The following is a 15,770-nucleotide window of genomic DNA, read 5'->3' as shown; positions in this document are numbered from 1 at the left end:
GTTTTCTTCAGCATGTGCCAACATAGAAGAAAAAATAAAATTTGCCTTTTCAGTTTCGAATCTGGCATTTCTAGCTGGAAACAAAGGGTAATTCATCCTTCACGTATATCAATGCATAGGGCCTCCCTCTACTGTCTGTGATTTAACGACTATCTATATTAACAGGAGTAAGAGATATTGGGTGTTTTTTGGTGTCTCATCCTGCATCAATCTGTTTCCCAAGTTAAATCATGTTGACCTTTGCTCAAAGGAGAAAGGAGCAGAGGACATCATTGTAGGTACTGAGCAAAACCAGCCACTGGGCTACAAGCAACTATGGTCTGGAAGGCACATGAAGAGATTGTCAGGAAAAGTTAAGAAGTCGGTAAAAAAAAAAAAAAAAAAAAAAAAAAAAGGTCCCTTTCCATTTGTCACTGAACAGTCCTTGTACAAACCGATTTATTTTTTTCCCTAAGGATAAGAAGAGGGAAAACAGGAAAAGAGGCTGTTATGAATTACAGAGGCAGAGAGCCCTGCTGAGTGTAGACCATGGAGGAGGCTGTTTCATCCACACACACACCCTGCCAAACCAGGCAAAATATCCAGCACAGCCACATAGCAGGCCCCAGAAAGCACCGAAGAAGGAAAAGACAGCGACGTGCAGAGTATCTCTGAGCCAGAGGATGGACTTTTTTTACTAATTGCAGGAGCATGATTCAGCTCTTGTACCTGATCAATGCTCAAGGATTCTTTTGTATGCACAGAATACACAGAAATATCTTTCCATCTTTACCATATTCGACTATGAGTGTAGGATAACCTCCCCTCCACATTTCACAGTTAAAAAAATAAAACCACCTCTCAGCCTGCCATGATCATTAACATACAAAAACTTCAGTAGGGATCTGGACCTACAGTGGGATAACCTGCATTTACATATATGTTAATATCCTGTCTCCTCCTAACATGGAGTTGAGAAATTTTGCAATTATTAAAAAGCATGAAATACTGCTATTAAAGTAAAATGGAAGAAGTTAACATCACACATGTAATCTAAACATTTTCTATGGTTGAGCATTAAATTTAGTTTTGAGCTTCCTGGTAGGCAAAGAGAAAAATGGAAAAGAGAATATTCTCAGTACCAATTAAGATGAGACATGTAGGGGTTCTTGAAGGAGATGGCTGCAATGGTAACCGTGTACCTGCTGCCCTGGCCACAGGCCCACACCCAGTGCCTCCGGTTAAACCTGGGAGGGAATCTTGGAGGGGGAGGCTTCCCGGAGGAGTGAGGGGTCTCAGCCTCACAGCAGGCCCCCAGCCCAGGGCTCCAGGGCCGAGAAGAGATTCCCCACAACTCTGGGCTGTGAAAACCAGCGGGGACTGTCCCCCAGGGTCGCAGAGGCTGCGGGATCCCCAGGCTTTCCTCTTAAAGGGCCCGCGCACGGACCCACTTGGACGCTCCCTCTGAGCCCAGAGCCCGGCAGCAGCCTGAAAGGACCCGGGACACTCGAGGAGGAACTAACCTGCCTGAAATTGGGGGGAGAGCTGGAGGGGCAGCTTCCTCCCAGAAGAAGAGCTGGCAGAGCCCATTGCTCCTTTGGCGAGTCCTCCTGGCACACAGCCGGCTTGGCCAGCACCTGACTCTCACCCTTGGCCCCGCCCCGTGATTCCCGGAGGCCCCGCCCCTCCCCACCTGCAGGCTCATCCAGGCCATTTCCTGGGGCTTTTCTGTGCAAGTGGCCTCTCGAGCCTCATGCTTAGGACTTTCCTAAAATCTCTCAAACAAGCAGCAGCGTGCACCATATGGCTTGATAAGCGGCCCCAGGCCTGGCACTAGCGGCAGCTGCATTGGCTCATAGCTTGGCCTCTCCTGGGCACCGCCAAGCCCAGCACAAGTAGCAGCCAACTACGGTTTGCTGTGTAGCTCATGCTGGGTGGCCCTGGGCTATGACCTCTGGTGAGCACCTGGTATCCTAGGTAATTAACCAAAGAAAGATCGTGGTGTTTTGGACATCGGGCCAGCAGGTGGCCAAGCTAATGAACTGCTGTGAAAGCTAACACTCCCGATTTGTGCTGAGGGCTCTACACCACCAGAAAGACTATCAAAAAAAAAATGAACTGACACTAGTAGAAATACATGGTTTACAATCTCAGTTGGGCCCTCTGAAAATTTGCTCTGTTTGAATTGACCTGCCCCCTTTCCCTTTCCATCCCCTTCACTGAGCTACTGAGAAAACAAATGTTATTTTCAAACCTATTTTCTTCTATTCCCCGAACTCATCGCCACCCAAAGGAAGGCCTTCTCCTACCCAAGCATGGCCCTTTCTTCTGGCGCTGTCTCCTCTGCTTTGGCAATCTCATAGACTCTTGTGGTTTTAACCACAGCGATTTGCTAATAAATCTCAAACTGACCTTCCTTTCCAGATCTCTCAACTCCATTGTCCCGTAGGTACCTCACATCCAACCAGTCTACGGTTCACGTTTCCCCATCTATGCTTCCTCTTTTCTACCCTGTCTTGTTCTACAAAACGGAAACCTGGGAGTCATTCTCTACGTCTCTCTCTTCTTGACTCTTAGAACCAATCAGTCACTAAATCCCAATCTCCCTGCTAAATGACTGTCAAGTCCGTCTCTCCTTTCCATCACCGTTGACTCTTCCTGAAGTAAAGCTGTCATCATCGTCTCTTGACTCAATTGAGTGTTAAATTGGCCTTTTCTCCACCACTCCCACAACCATCAATGGCCTGCAAACTTGTGTCTCAGCTTTCAATCTGACTCCTTTTCTTAATCTGTCCTCTCCAAAGATTCCCAAGTTCTGTTTCCAAAATGTGAATCTATCACATTTCTTCGCTGTTCAAAGTTCTTCAGTGGATCACAATGCTTATAAAATAGAATCTAAATTCCTTGGCTTGACAAGATTGCCCTTGGTGGCCTAGGCCTCCGCCCTTCTGAGAGTGATCCTTCCCCACTTCTTTTCCCTGAACATGCGTTGCGGCATTAGTGATGTGTTTAGAGTTCCCTGAGCATCCTTTGTTTTCTACGTTGGGACTTCTACTCACATTCATTCCTCCAGGTCCTCCTCTCAGTCCTCTAATGGAGTGAACTTGACATGTCACCTCCTTTCAGGGGCTTCTACGAATTTTCATCACTTCTTTTCTTGTCCCAGGGAAAGCTAGTCACATTTCTCTGTTACCTCTCTAAGTCACACCTTTTCCTGTTGGTTACACTTATCAAACTGACTGGTGATCATTAGACAGTGAACTTCTTAGCAGAGGGATTATAGTTCATCTGTCTCTGGTCATCGATAGCCATAGCAGAGGGCCTGGCTCAGAGAAGGTGCTCAGTAAACATTTGCTCAATTAAATAGAGACCTGAACATATCTTCTCCTTTATCAACAGAGTAAAACCTGTTGACCAAAAAATGAAGCTATAATAGGAAAAGAGGATATGATTCGTTCATGGCAAGTCATTTCCACTGTTTCAATATCCTTATATTCCCTTTTAAATTCTCTTGTAAAGTTTCTCCTTTTGAACAACCTATCAGCAATTTGTTTATTGATCTTTTTTGTCCTACTCTTTATAGCACACAAATTTAAAAATGTGCCAGAACACCACGAGAACGGAGGCAACGGCCTCAGTGTTCAGCAATAGCTGTAGAACAAGCTGTCCAACCAAAGCGCTTTCACTTAGGGCCAGGGCTGTGGCTGCAATTGTTATGAGAGGAGAGGATGGGAATCCAAATGCGCTGTTCAAATGAGCAAACACGCAAGATATGCATCTTCTCTTTATATCTGCACACCCTTGTCGAAGAACACATCTGTATCCATTTCACGCAGGCTCACCTAGACTAAGGACATCTTAAGGTTAGAATAGCCTGACAATGATAACATCTTACATTTATCTGGCTTTGCACACAGTTCCATCTCGTCTCATCTTTACAATAAACTTAAAGGACTGTTTTTGTACATTTTACCCTGATGGCTGTCTAAGCATGGCTAATTCCACTAACCCTTTGGGTCAATCCTACCCCCGAAATTCAACCTTAGCCATTCGTTCCTAATGTTCTATCTTTATCCACTACGCAACACCCTTTATTTTAGAAATGATGCCACAGAGCTGTCTGAGCAAATGTGATCTGCCACTCCTGACCACAGCCCTCACAGGCATGAGACCCATTCCTCCTTCATTAAAACAAGGTGCTCCTTTCTGGTCTTTATTTTTCTGCACTGAAGAGGCTGGGGGAGAGAAAGGGATTAATTTATAATCTCAACTAGAGTTTTATGTGGAGTATCACTTTAAACTGGATGTTCATTTTCTCTGAAAAATAAGCTTTACTACAACATGGTAACAAGCACAAATACGGGGGCAGAGTTGCTCAGATCCACAGGAGAAATTAGTTCAAGCAAGAAAATGGCTTGATCCAAACTTTGCAGGGAAATGTGGAGAGCAGGTAAGTTGGGAGCAAGCGAGAGGAGTGGAAGAGAAGAGGCGGCTATTGCTCAGAGGCTTCCTGGTGTTTACGAGTTCAGAGACAGAACAGTTCTTGATGCTGTCAAGATGCCAGACTATGGTCAGAGTGGGTGGGTAGCCGAAGAGGAAGCAGAGGACACAGGGCTGAGATGAATGAACTATGAGGATAGGTATCAATGGGTCATGATATGTTACATGATATGTAACATGAATGTTACAATCACCCAAATGCACAGCAGGGGTTGACACTGAAAGGAGGACATTCAGCAATAAGAATGCATTTTCAGGGACAGAAGAGTCTCCTGGAAGCTGCTAAATGGCAGCAGCAAAGTTGGGCAGAAGGTAGCTGGGCTGGATGATGAAATCTCAGAGGACAGAGGAATTTGGGAGGGTGGGTCAAACCAACAAACCTTGATTTAAGAAAGTATCTGACAGGAAGCTGTGTTAGTCCTGCCTTTGATGCTAACATACTAATGGATGTTATGGTCTTGGGCAAGCCATTGTTATTCCCCGGGCCTTTATGTTCTCATTTGTGACATGGGAAAGCTTTCTCAAAGCTATGGCAAATGCTGCACCTCCATTGTAACCATGAGTTTCATTTTTATCTTATGTTACTAGGTTTTAGGGTAAAAAAACCTATACCTGATTAATTTCATCAATTGCTCAATATTCATCAGTCAAGAAGGGCTAATCCCAGAAGAAGATATAAACAAGTGGAAGAATATACCATGCTCATGGATTGGAAGAATTAATATCATTAAAATGTCCATACTACCCAAAGCAATTTATAAATTCAATGCAATTCCTATTAAAATACCAACAGCATATTTCACAGATATAGAACAAACATTTTGAAAATTTAGATGGAACCAAAAAGACCCCGAATAGGTGCAGCCAGCTTGAGAAAAGAGAACAGAGTGGGAGGGATTATGTTGCCAGACATCAAACTGTACTATAAAGCCACTGTAATCAAAACAGCCTGGTATTGGTACAACAGGTATATAGATCAATGGAACAGAACAGAGTCCCCAGAAATAGACCCAGGCCATTACGGTCAGTTAATATTTGACAAAGGAGGCAAGAGCATACAGTGGAGTAAAGACAGTCTCTTCAGTAAGTGGTGCTGGGAAAACTGGACAGATACATGCAAAAAATGAAACTCAACCACCAACTTTCACCATACACAAAAATAAACTCAAAATGGATAAAAGACTTAAATGTAAGTCATGAAACCATAAAAATCCTGGAAGAAAACATAGGCAGTAAAGTCACAGACATCCCATGTAGTGGAATTTTCACTGATACATCTCCTAGGGCAAGAGAAACAAAGAAAAAATAAACATATGGGACTACATCAAACTAAAAAGCTTCTGCACAGCAAAAGAAAACAGCCTCAAAATACAAAGGAACCTCACGGTCTGGGAAAACATATTTGCCAAGGATGTATCTGATAAGGGGCTAATCAATTAAGAAATGGACAAAGGACTTAAATAGACACTTCTCCAAAGAGGACATACAGATGGCCAAGAGACACATGAGAAAATGCTCGACATCGCTAATCCTCAGAGAGATGCAAATTAAAACCACAATGAGGTATCACTTCACACCTGTCAGAATGGCTCCATCAACAAATCAACAAACGACATGTGCTGGCGAGGGTGTGGGGAAAGGGAAACCCTAGTACACTGCTGGTGGGAATGCAGACTGGGGCAGCCACTATGGAAAACAGTATGGAGGTTCCTCAAAAAATTAGAAATGGAGCTGCCGTTTGACCCAGTGATTCCACTCCTAGGAATGTATCCTAAGAATCCTGAAACATTCATCAGAAAGGATATATGCACCCCTATGTTCACAGCAGCACAGTTTACAATAGCTAAGATCTGGAAACAACCCAAGTGCCCATCAGTAAGTGAATGGGTAAAAAAGCTGTGGGACATTTACACCATGGAATACTACATAGCTGTAAAGAAGAATCTCGTATCCTTTGGGACAGTATGGATGGGCCTGGAGAATATTATGCTAAGTGAAATAAGCCAGGCAGAGAAAGACAAACATCACATGATCTCGCTTATATGTGGAATCTAAAGAACTTAATAAACTGATGAACAGAATAGATTCAATGACATGGAAGCATGGATCAGACTGATGAATGTCAGAGGGAGGGAGGAGGGCGGGTGGGTGGAGGGAGAGAGAGTAACCAGAGAATTTATGTGCATATATGCACAACCCAAGGACATGGACAATGGTGGGGAGGGGACCTAGAGAGGGGGAAAGGACGAGGTGGAACAGGTCACTGGGGAGAAAAAGGGACATTTGTAATATTTTAAATAAAATTAAAAAAAGGTCTAATTCCTTAAGAACCCATCTCTTTGGTGACAGTTTAACAACAACAGATGACAGGTAGTTATACAACCATCCCTTGTTCTCTGAAACACTGCTATTAGGTTAATCATGTGCTAACAATTACCATTCACATTTTACAAATGAAACTGAGATGAACATACAGTATTCCCCATAGTCTTTAGTGCATTTATTTTTAGAAAGTGATTAAATGTACATTTTTGTAACACATGAGCCTATAACTGCCTGTATAGTTCTATGTATCTTCCAACAGACTATGGGACCCTTGAGGGAAATAATAATGAAAGTACTGCCAATAATAATAGTTGTTATTCCTTTAATTTATATCTGCCTAGACCAAGACCAGTGTCTGACACATAATAGACACATGTGCTTATCAATAAATAAATGGTTATGTCTTCATTAAAAAGCAAAATAAATTACTTGGAGACAAAGAACTGCTCCCGTAAACCTTCTTGTGTTTCAATTGACAGTTAAAACTGTTACCTGAATCCTTTAGATAATTGCTTTGAATCTACAATTTGTTGGCCATGAAGTGACTAAAATAGATAATCTTAAAATTGATAAACGAGGATTTCTGATCACCAACTTTCTGCTTGAGCCAATAAATTCTCTTTATAAAAACACCAATCCTATATTTGGTGCCATAGTACCCTAAGCTTAAGAAAGCAAAACTTCCCATGAGACTGAAGAAAATGAAAATTGTAATTTTTTCATATAAATTAAGATTTAAAATGTTGTAGACATTCACTGAGGACAATCAGGTGTAAAAAAATAAGTAGAACTGGCACACATAAATTACATAACTACTTCTACATAAATTGAAAATCTAATGGTAGCTCTTTGATGGATAAGACGGCACATCATTTTGACAGGGCTTCATGTCTCAGCTTGACTCTGGTTTTCAACTACAGCTTCCCTGAAAACTGACAACCGTCTCCTACTGAGATATTGCTTCCAATCTAATATCAGAACAGTATGCACTATGAATTATTTTTGCAGTGGTGGTAAGCTGCTCATTAAACTATTCTGCCCTCACCTACGGTTTCCCAGCCCTCCGTGGGCATGCTGGAAATGTGGCTTCTGAAAAAAATCTCTTTACGATGACACCAACCCAGCCACTGTCCAGAAAGTTATTAAATAGCCATAAAACAGTCATTGTATATTAGCTCCATAGATCACTAGGAGAAAAATTTTTGTGCCTAAAGAGGAATGGCGACTGGCAAGCCACATGGTAGAAACATAAAATATAAACTGCCATCACCATCTACTCTATGCAGGCCAGCTCTGTACAAAATTTGTTCCAAGGCAGGTGAAGTCATGGGGCGATTGATGGTAGGGCAGAAGAACTAAGAGGAGTTCATGCCTTCTCAAAATAATAAAGGTGTTCTTTTTCTCATCTTTGCATTTCACCTTAATCCTTTGCACATAGTAGCTCTTCACTAAATACTGATTACATAATTTAGAAAATGGATTTAATAAGTCTAGCCAATATAAGACAAAATAAATATAAAAACTCAAAAGTATGGCAATCTGGGGGCATTGGTGGTGGAAATAAATAGCTTTATAGTTCTCGACTGGCTTCAAGATTACCACTGTATCCCAGCATGTGTAACAGTTGATATTCATACTGATTACTTTGTAGATTCAAGAAAAGTAGCTGTTGAGTTAAACAATCTGTTTAAAGGAAGTTAGGAAACTATATAATATACTTTACAGATAACCCTGTAAAATGTTTAAAGTGTAAAAGGTTGGAGTTGAAAGAGGCCAGCTCTCAAGTTCCCAGGTAAGCCAGCAGGGGAATCAGGGTTCTGGGTAAACAAGGCTTACTTGGATGTGAACTTTTTTTTTTAAATCACAAATAGAAAATCTCACAACTTCTGGCTTTTCTTTTGTCCACACACCCACTCTTACTAATAATGTACATGCTCTAAGCCAAAGTTCACATCCAATTTAGCCTATCAAATCCAAGTCCATGCTGTTTAAACCTAAAAGATCATGGTTTGGAAACCTACTTTTCACAGATCTATTAATTGCACCGAAACCCTCCTGGTCTTCCAGAATTGCAAAGCTGAAGGTCACTCCGACCATTTTTGTCCCTAACTTTTTGCTACAACAAAGTCCCCAGTCAAGCATTCCTTTGGAGCACCTTTTATTATTCCAAACACTTTAACCCGGTACCTAGAGTTCTACAATAACTAACCTTTTCAAAGTTCACTTTTCCCCTCCCCATCTAATGTATCGCCCTCACACCTTTCAGTCAGAATTCGCTTTCTTCCCATTATCTTTGAGTCACATCAAACTCTGCTTGGACATACCTTTCTTCAAATTAAAACTCTTTGGCACATGCTTCAGGATTCTCCGTATTTGTACTTCATATCAATAGAGAGTCACAAAATCACAGATTATAAGAACCCACATTTGAGCTGATGTCTTTTTATTGGTTCCCGGCCTACACTCTCCACTCCAGCCAAGCAGACCTGCTTATTTTATCCCCAATGGGGACATTCTTACTACAGCTTCTAATTTAAAAATGCCATAGTCAAAAACACTAACCAAAATTCCCTTTTCTCTAGCTTTTTTTTAGCTAATTGTACTCACCAATATTCTCTTTAGTGTTCCCTAAATTATATAAAGTCCCGTTTTTAAATGTGTATACTGTAATGATTCATTTGTCCCCATTTTACATGTGTCCAAACTATACTCCCTTTAGAGTATAAAGTTCTTAGTAACTGAGACCAAGTTTTCAAATTTCTTTTATACCATGTTTGGTATAGTAAATTTTCAATTAGAGTTGAATATCTATTGTGATGGCTTTTCATTTTAACTACTTATATTTATCTATTTATCTAGAAAGAGGTACAGTGGGTAATGGGAAACCATACTGCCAAGGGAATTCAAAGAGGGCTGAGTGACCACCAGAGCTAGCCAGGGAGTAGTCTGCTGGTGCTGGGCTATGGGACTATATACCTGACCTTCTCTTACTCAGTTTTAATGTATGTAATTAGATCCAGAGAACACAAAGCTGGAATGCTAAAGTGAATTAAATAATCAAAACCCAAGAACTTAATTGATAAGGTATATTTAAGCTAATAAGTTTACATTTAAAAAGAAACAAAAAACAAAGTTCTGCTCATAGATAAAATAATAACTGCCTAGGAGATATGGCCTAGTAGTAGCATATATTTTAAAAAGAACTTCTGGATAATCATTTATCTAAGATCTACTTCAGTTATCTATGATGAGAAAACTAAAAACTGAAATATAGAGGTGAAAGAACTGGTGAGGCATGGCATAAAGGAGAGGGGATTCACTGATGGAAATATCACACAGAAGAGGAATGATTCCCAGTAGTTGATAGAGAATTAGTTAAAATTTCAGGGAGACAGGTCATTATATAGCAAAGCTGGCTAATAGTCAGGTGACATTCTGCTTCTGAATTTAAGTCCTGTACTCTTCCCCTCTCATTAGAAACCCCAATCACAATTTAGAAACTTAGAGCAAATGGAAACTACTTCTTGGCAAAGATGCAATAGTGGTGTTTTAAGCACCTTTAGTTGATTGGCCTAAATGACCTTTCAGGACATTCCAATTCTTTATTTTGTGATAAACTACAACAATTAAGATAACTTACCATGAAACAGGTTTGAATCAAGCTAAGAACATTATAAAGAAAGTTACTGGTACATAGATAGGAAATGTATTTATTAGAAATAAAAATCTTATATGCAATTGCACTAGCTAAAGTAATAGTTAACTGATGTATTTATGACTTAGGAGGATTTTCCTCTGATGCCATTGACATTTTAAGTATATTTTACGTCAAATAGAAAAGAAAAACAACAACTTCTGATAAGAAAATGATTGGATTTTTAAAAGAAGCCCCAAAAAAGCCAACTTCATATAAGATGTAAGCAAATATCAAAAAAGGTGCATCACAATGAAAACATAATTGTAAAGATAAGGACACCTTATAGTGGACATTTTCAAAAGGAAACTAACATCACTAAAGCCCTTATCATATCAATATTCATCTGCAACTATGAGACAAAAAAGAAAACCTTAAAACAAATAAAAATGTATCCAATCCAAAAAACTTTTTGAAGCTACAAACTCAAAGGATATTTTTTATTGGACTTGTTCAGTGCTTTGAATTTAATCAACTAGAATTATTTTTAAGTACCCTTTTTTACAATTCCTCAGAATTATAAACTTGATGTTTGATAGGGAATATGCATTTTACCAGAAGGACGGAATAGAGTGTCCTTGGCCAAGATGTGCTTCACGGAAGAAGGCAATTTTTGTATTGCGTGCTTAGAATATCTAAAGGTACACATTCCAGGTAAGCAGCCTGCTCCAAAGTGCATTCAATTTTTATTTGTGGATAAAACTCTGTTGCTTCAGTACCCACACCCTTTTGCAGATCCTATTTCAATGTTCCCCTCAGGAACCAATCCGAAAAGTTTCTGGAGAGCCTATTGCAGGTAACTTTTATGTCAGGTAAACTGACAGTTGTCATGACCAGAGAACAAGTGTGGCACAAGTGACATGAGAGAAGATTTTAAAGTATGCAAAAAATACAGCAACTGGATTCTAGCTGGTTTAAAAAGTTATAATCAATTTAAAAGCTAATATCTACAATCAACTACCTAGTTCAATAGAGGGAAAATTATTAAATATTTAATTAAACCCCATTCAAGCTAGATTCCCTTGGAGATCTTTCTAACGCTGATAATTAACAATTTTTAACCTGTGCTTTCAAGATGTTTGAAAATACCTCCAAGCTCAATACTGACATAAAATGAAATAATAGGGTGTTCCATCTACGATGTTAAAGTCTATCAAAATTAACCATAGAAATGAAGTACACTAGTCTAATACTAGTGTACTTAGTTATTTTGATATATTACCTGTTCTAGGCTAACTTCTAATAAAAGAAATTGTGATGGTAAATTGTCTAGAGAATGGCCAATTTGGAAAGGAGAGGTGAAGGTCACCAGAGGTTCCAGAATTTCTAAGGTCCAAATTGCTAATAACCAGACAAACTGACTTCCTTCCTGAGTAGTACCCAGATGGCAGACACAACACTGGTATGTGGTCTTAGCTGTTTTTTGATAGGGAACTGTCACCAGTAGGTGACCCCATCAGTCTGAAGGCAGGAAAATTACTAAATGATGCAAGAAAGTGCCTGCAGGCCAATAGACCGCGGGTCCCTGAGAAGCAGGAGGGCAGAGCCTCAGGAAAAACAAATTTTCAGTTGGAGCTTATACAAAGGAGGCTGCGGTACTTCTTTGCAGATAGAAGAAAATAAAAGCAATTTAGTTTCCACAGATATTAAGTCTAATAAGAGAAGAAACAAATTCCCTTTGAGAAAAATAGGATATCATATATAAAAGACAAGGCAAATGACATAAGCTCTTGGTAATAAAACAGACACCAAAGTGAGCTGTATGTTCTGTGAACACAATCTGGCCTGGAGTCAACTACTGTAATAGTATGGAGATGTTATCTCTGCCACACAAGACCAGTCAGAGGCAGAAAAGAAGCAAAATCTAAACTAACGCAAGGGTGGAATTTTAATAGGAGCCCTTCCCGAACAGAATTGGCAAACACAAGTCCAATTAATTTTTCAAAAACATAATTCTAGTTGTCAGAAAGCAACCCACTATTAGCAATTATTTTTAGTAAAGTGATGCAACTGGGAAACAGATTGAAGAAAGGAGGGGGGGTCTTTTCTCAACCTCTCTCCACCCCCCAAAAATGAGATTACAATAAAATATGGAAAATAAAACTACTGTATAAAGAAAAATGAGGAAGTATTACTTCTTCTTGAAGGAGGAATTTACACTTCTAATATCTATAATCAATTACCCAGTTCAATAGAGGGAGAATTATTAAATATTTAATTAAACCACATTCAATCTAGATTCCCTTAGAGATCTTTCTAGCGCTGATAATTAACAATTTTTAACCTGTGCTTTCAAGATGTTTGATCTAAGCACTAGGGGAAACTGTATTAAACATTAAATGTAAGAAATTGACATTAAATATCAAAATGTAAGGGTTTAACATCTGAACTTAAATTTGTATCTCAAAAAATTAGAGATTTTTGTTGATAAAGAGGTTTGCAGTTCACTATTAAAAAACAAGATTCAGAAACATGAGTCAGTTGTAAGAAGTCACAATGTTGCAGCAGAAAGTGATGGGGGTTTTTTCAAAAGCAAAGTCTGAAGTTACCATGTATAATTCTACATTATTTCATGTTTGTCGTGAAAACTCTGCCTCCTTTATAAAGTAAAGCATCAGTTTCCATTAACAACAACCATGTAACCACTCCAGTAGGGATGACTGTGAACTTCTATCACCAGACTTCACATTGTGTGACTGTTAAAAGAATATGAAGTCACGCTGGTGGCATTTCTTTTAATAATTTTATATTAAGAAATATGAACACAGCAATACCCTCAAGATTCTCTTCATTCGCCAGCATATACATGTGAATAGTCCTAGACATTAATATATAACCAGGGTCTCATTTTCTTCATAAACCTAACAAGGGAGTTAAGAGCAAATGCCCCCAAAATCTCATTTTATCCAAAATTTTATATAGGCTGAGATGAAGAGAGTAAAGAAAATCTTTATAATGAGAAGTTCTTTGAGAACTCATGTCTTGTAGGATGCTATAAATATCAAAGTTTTAACCTCAGGTAGTTCTATTTTATTTTTAGAAAGCCATTTTAAACCTGATATCTACTATCCTTTCCTTCGTAACTTATAATCAGTCCAACTTTAAGTTCCAATTAGCAGCCATTGTGTTAAAAGAAAAAGACTAGAAACCAAAACTCAAATTCAAGAGGTCATCAGTGCGATTTCTCATAAAACATACGGACCACGTTAGCATACGTAGTGGGAAGGAAATAAGTAAATGGCTTAAATTCTTTACTTTTCCTTTGTATGTCAGGCACCCCAGAATTTACAATGTAAGTATCTGAGATACTGGGGGAGATGACTGCATTAGTCCAGCATTCACAGGTACCTCTTGCGTGGGTAAGAAGGGGCACATTAGGACAGGGAAGCCCTTTGAGCTGCTCAACACAAGATGAAGCTTTCGGTAAGGGTTTAGGGGACAGTGACATTTTTGTCACATTGCTCACATTGGATTATTCTATTGAGCTTGGAGAACTGGAGTCAGTCACTTAAGAATGGGAGGACACCTTGAGCAAACAAGCCTTCCAAACACAGACCCAGAAAATGAGTGTTAACAAGCAGGTTAGTCCAAATCTACCGATGGACACTGTCCGTGGAGACTTTGGCATCTTTCCGGCTCCTACTGTCCTCAGAAACATGAGGGGACACAGTTCTCCTACACTGTGACTATACCAGAGCAGGGGTAAAGGGCATGCCTGGGCGGGCCCCTGCTGAGAAGCGCAAAGCCTGTCCCCCTGAGCGAGGAAAAGCCAGGGAAGGCCCTGCGAGCCCAGGCGCGCCGCGCGCCGCCCTCCCTCTCCCGAGCGCAGCGCCTACCTTCCGTGTGCACCGCAGAGACGTAGGTCCAGTTGTAACGCTTCACGATGTCGAGCATCGCCCTTGCCTGCAAAGTGTCGGAAGGGACAACCCTCAGGAAGTACTTGTACAGAGTTTTGTCACTCAGGTCGATGCTCGTGGCGGAATAGGCGATCTGCGGGATGTCGAAGAGCTGCAGCAGGTTCTGCACTTGGATGGCCACGGAGCTGGAGCCCGGGCCGATGACGCCCGCGATGGGCTTCTTAGTCCTGCCCGGGGGCAGCGGCTGCCCGTCGGGCAGGCACCGGTTGAGCCCATCCTTCTCATCTCGAATGGAGATCAGAGAGTCCCTGATGAACTCGATGCTCTGCTCCAGAGCCACGGAGGAGTGCCAGCAGGAGTCCCGGATCTCGCTGCCCAGGGTGATGTTGGGCAGCAGGACCGGGTCCGCGTTGATCTTGTCCAGCGTGTGGAACATGGCCTCCACCCTCTGGATGCCGTACTGCTCCCTGATCTCCCCGCACTTCCTCTCGGGCACCTTTTCGGCCGGAGGCTGGTGGTGGACTGAGAAAAGGGCCCCAATGATGACATCTCCGTCCATTCTGGCCACCGAGCGCTGGGACGAGGCTCCCGCCAGCAGCGCTCTCCTGCCCGGGCTTCTGGGCAGAAGGGACATCTCCCAAAAGATCGCCGGCAAGAAAACCAGCAGGAGCCGGACCATTGTGATGAGAACGGGGTCCACGGCCGGCCGGCCACGTTCCCACGCTGGTCCCGGCGGCCGGCTCCGGGCGCGCACCGCGGGGACGCCCCGCGCCTGCCTCTCCCGGCGCCGCGCGTCCGGCCGCCAACACCGCTCTCCGCGCGTCCGCCGCCCGCACCGCCGCCTCCCGCCACTCCGCCTCCTGCTCCGGGTCCTCCGCGACCACCTCCACTCCCGGGAGGCGTTTCTAGGGGGGCTCGAGCCCCCTTTCTTCACCGGTGCGCCACGGTAAACTGGTCAGGGGCGCAGTGGACGTGGTGGGGGCAGCGGTGAGCTGGAAGCCGCCTGCGAGACAGAAAGAGAAGCAGAACTCCGCTATCGCGTGTGGGAAACGCAGGGCGCCGTGATGCTGACAGCCGACCGGCCCGACGCCTTTCAGAGCATCCCGGTACCGGCTGGACGGACAGCCTGGGCGGCAGCTCCGTCCGGGCGGGAGGTGTGCGTCCCGCCCTCGGGGCCCTCATCCGTCCGGAGAGACGCGGGCCCGCCGACCCGCCCCCGCCTCCAGCCACAAGTCTCCTCCCGGCCCTGAAGCACCCGTTAAGGTCTGAGGGGGAGGGGAGAGGAAGGGGGGGAGGAGCTAGATCTTTCACCCTAAGAGAACTTTCAGGATTTGAAGAGATCAACTTTTTCCCAGACGACATTTGGAAACTCCTTCATTATGAAGGTGGAAGCGCTACTTCAAAATGAACGCGAG

General features: G+C 42.2%; 1 protein-coding gene across 2 annotated transcripts in view; it reads right to left on the bottom strand.

Annotated features, from left to right (window-relative positions):
• The window catches only part of GRM1 (glutamate metabotropic receptor 1), a gene marked incomplete at both ends in the record, with an annotated part of 259,375 nt that extends 244,326 nt beyond the window's left edge, over positions 1-15,049 (bottom strand). The window contains one exon of one of the 2 annotated variants that reach the window (XM_081140792.1): positions 14,335-15,049. In XM_081140792.1, coding sequence (XP_080996918.1) covers positions 14,335-15,034 — 700 coding nt within the window. The remainder of the gene's footprint in view (positions 1-14,334) is intronic. The other variant, XM_081140793.1, reaches the window with a different exon arrangement.
• Between the last annotated feature and the right edge of the window lie 721 nt (positions 15,050-15,770).

This window comes from Miniopterus schreibersii, assembly GCF_964146895.1.
Source record: "Miniopterus schreibersii genome assembly, chromosome: 6".
In the NCBI taxonomy this organism is placed as follows: domain Eukaryota; kingdom Metazoa; phylum Chordata; class Mammalia; order Chiroptera; family Miniopteridae; genus Miniopterus; species Miniopterus schreibersii.
This window is presented reverse-complemented; position numbering and strand designations above follow the sequence as displayed.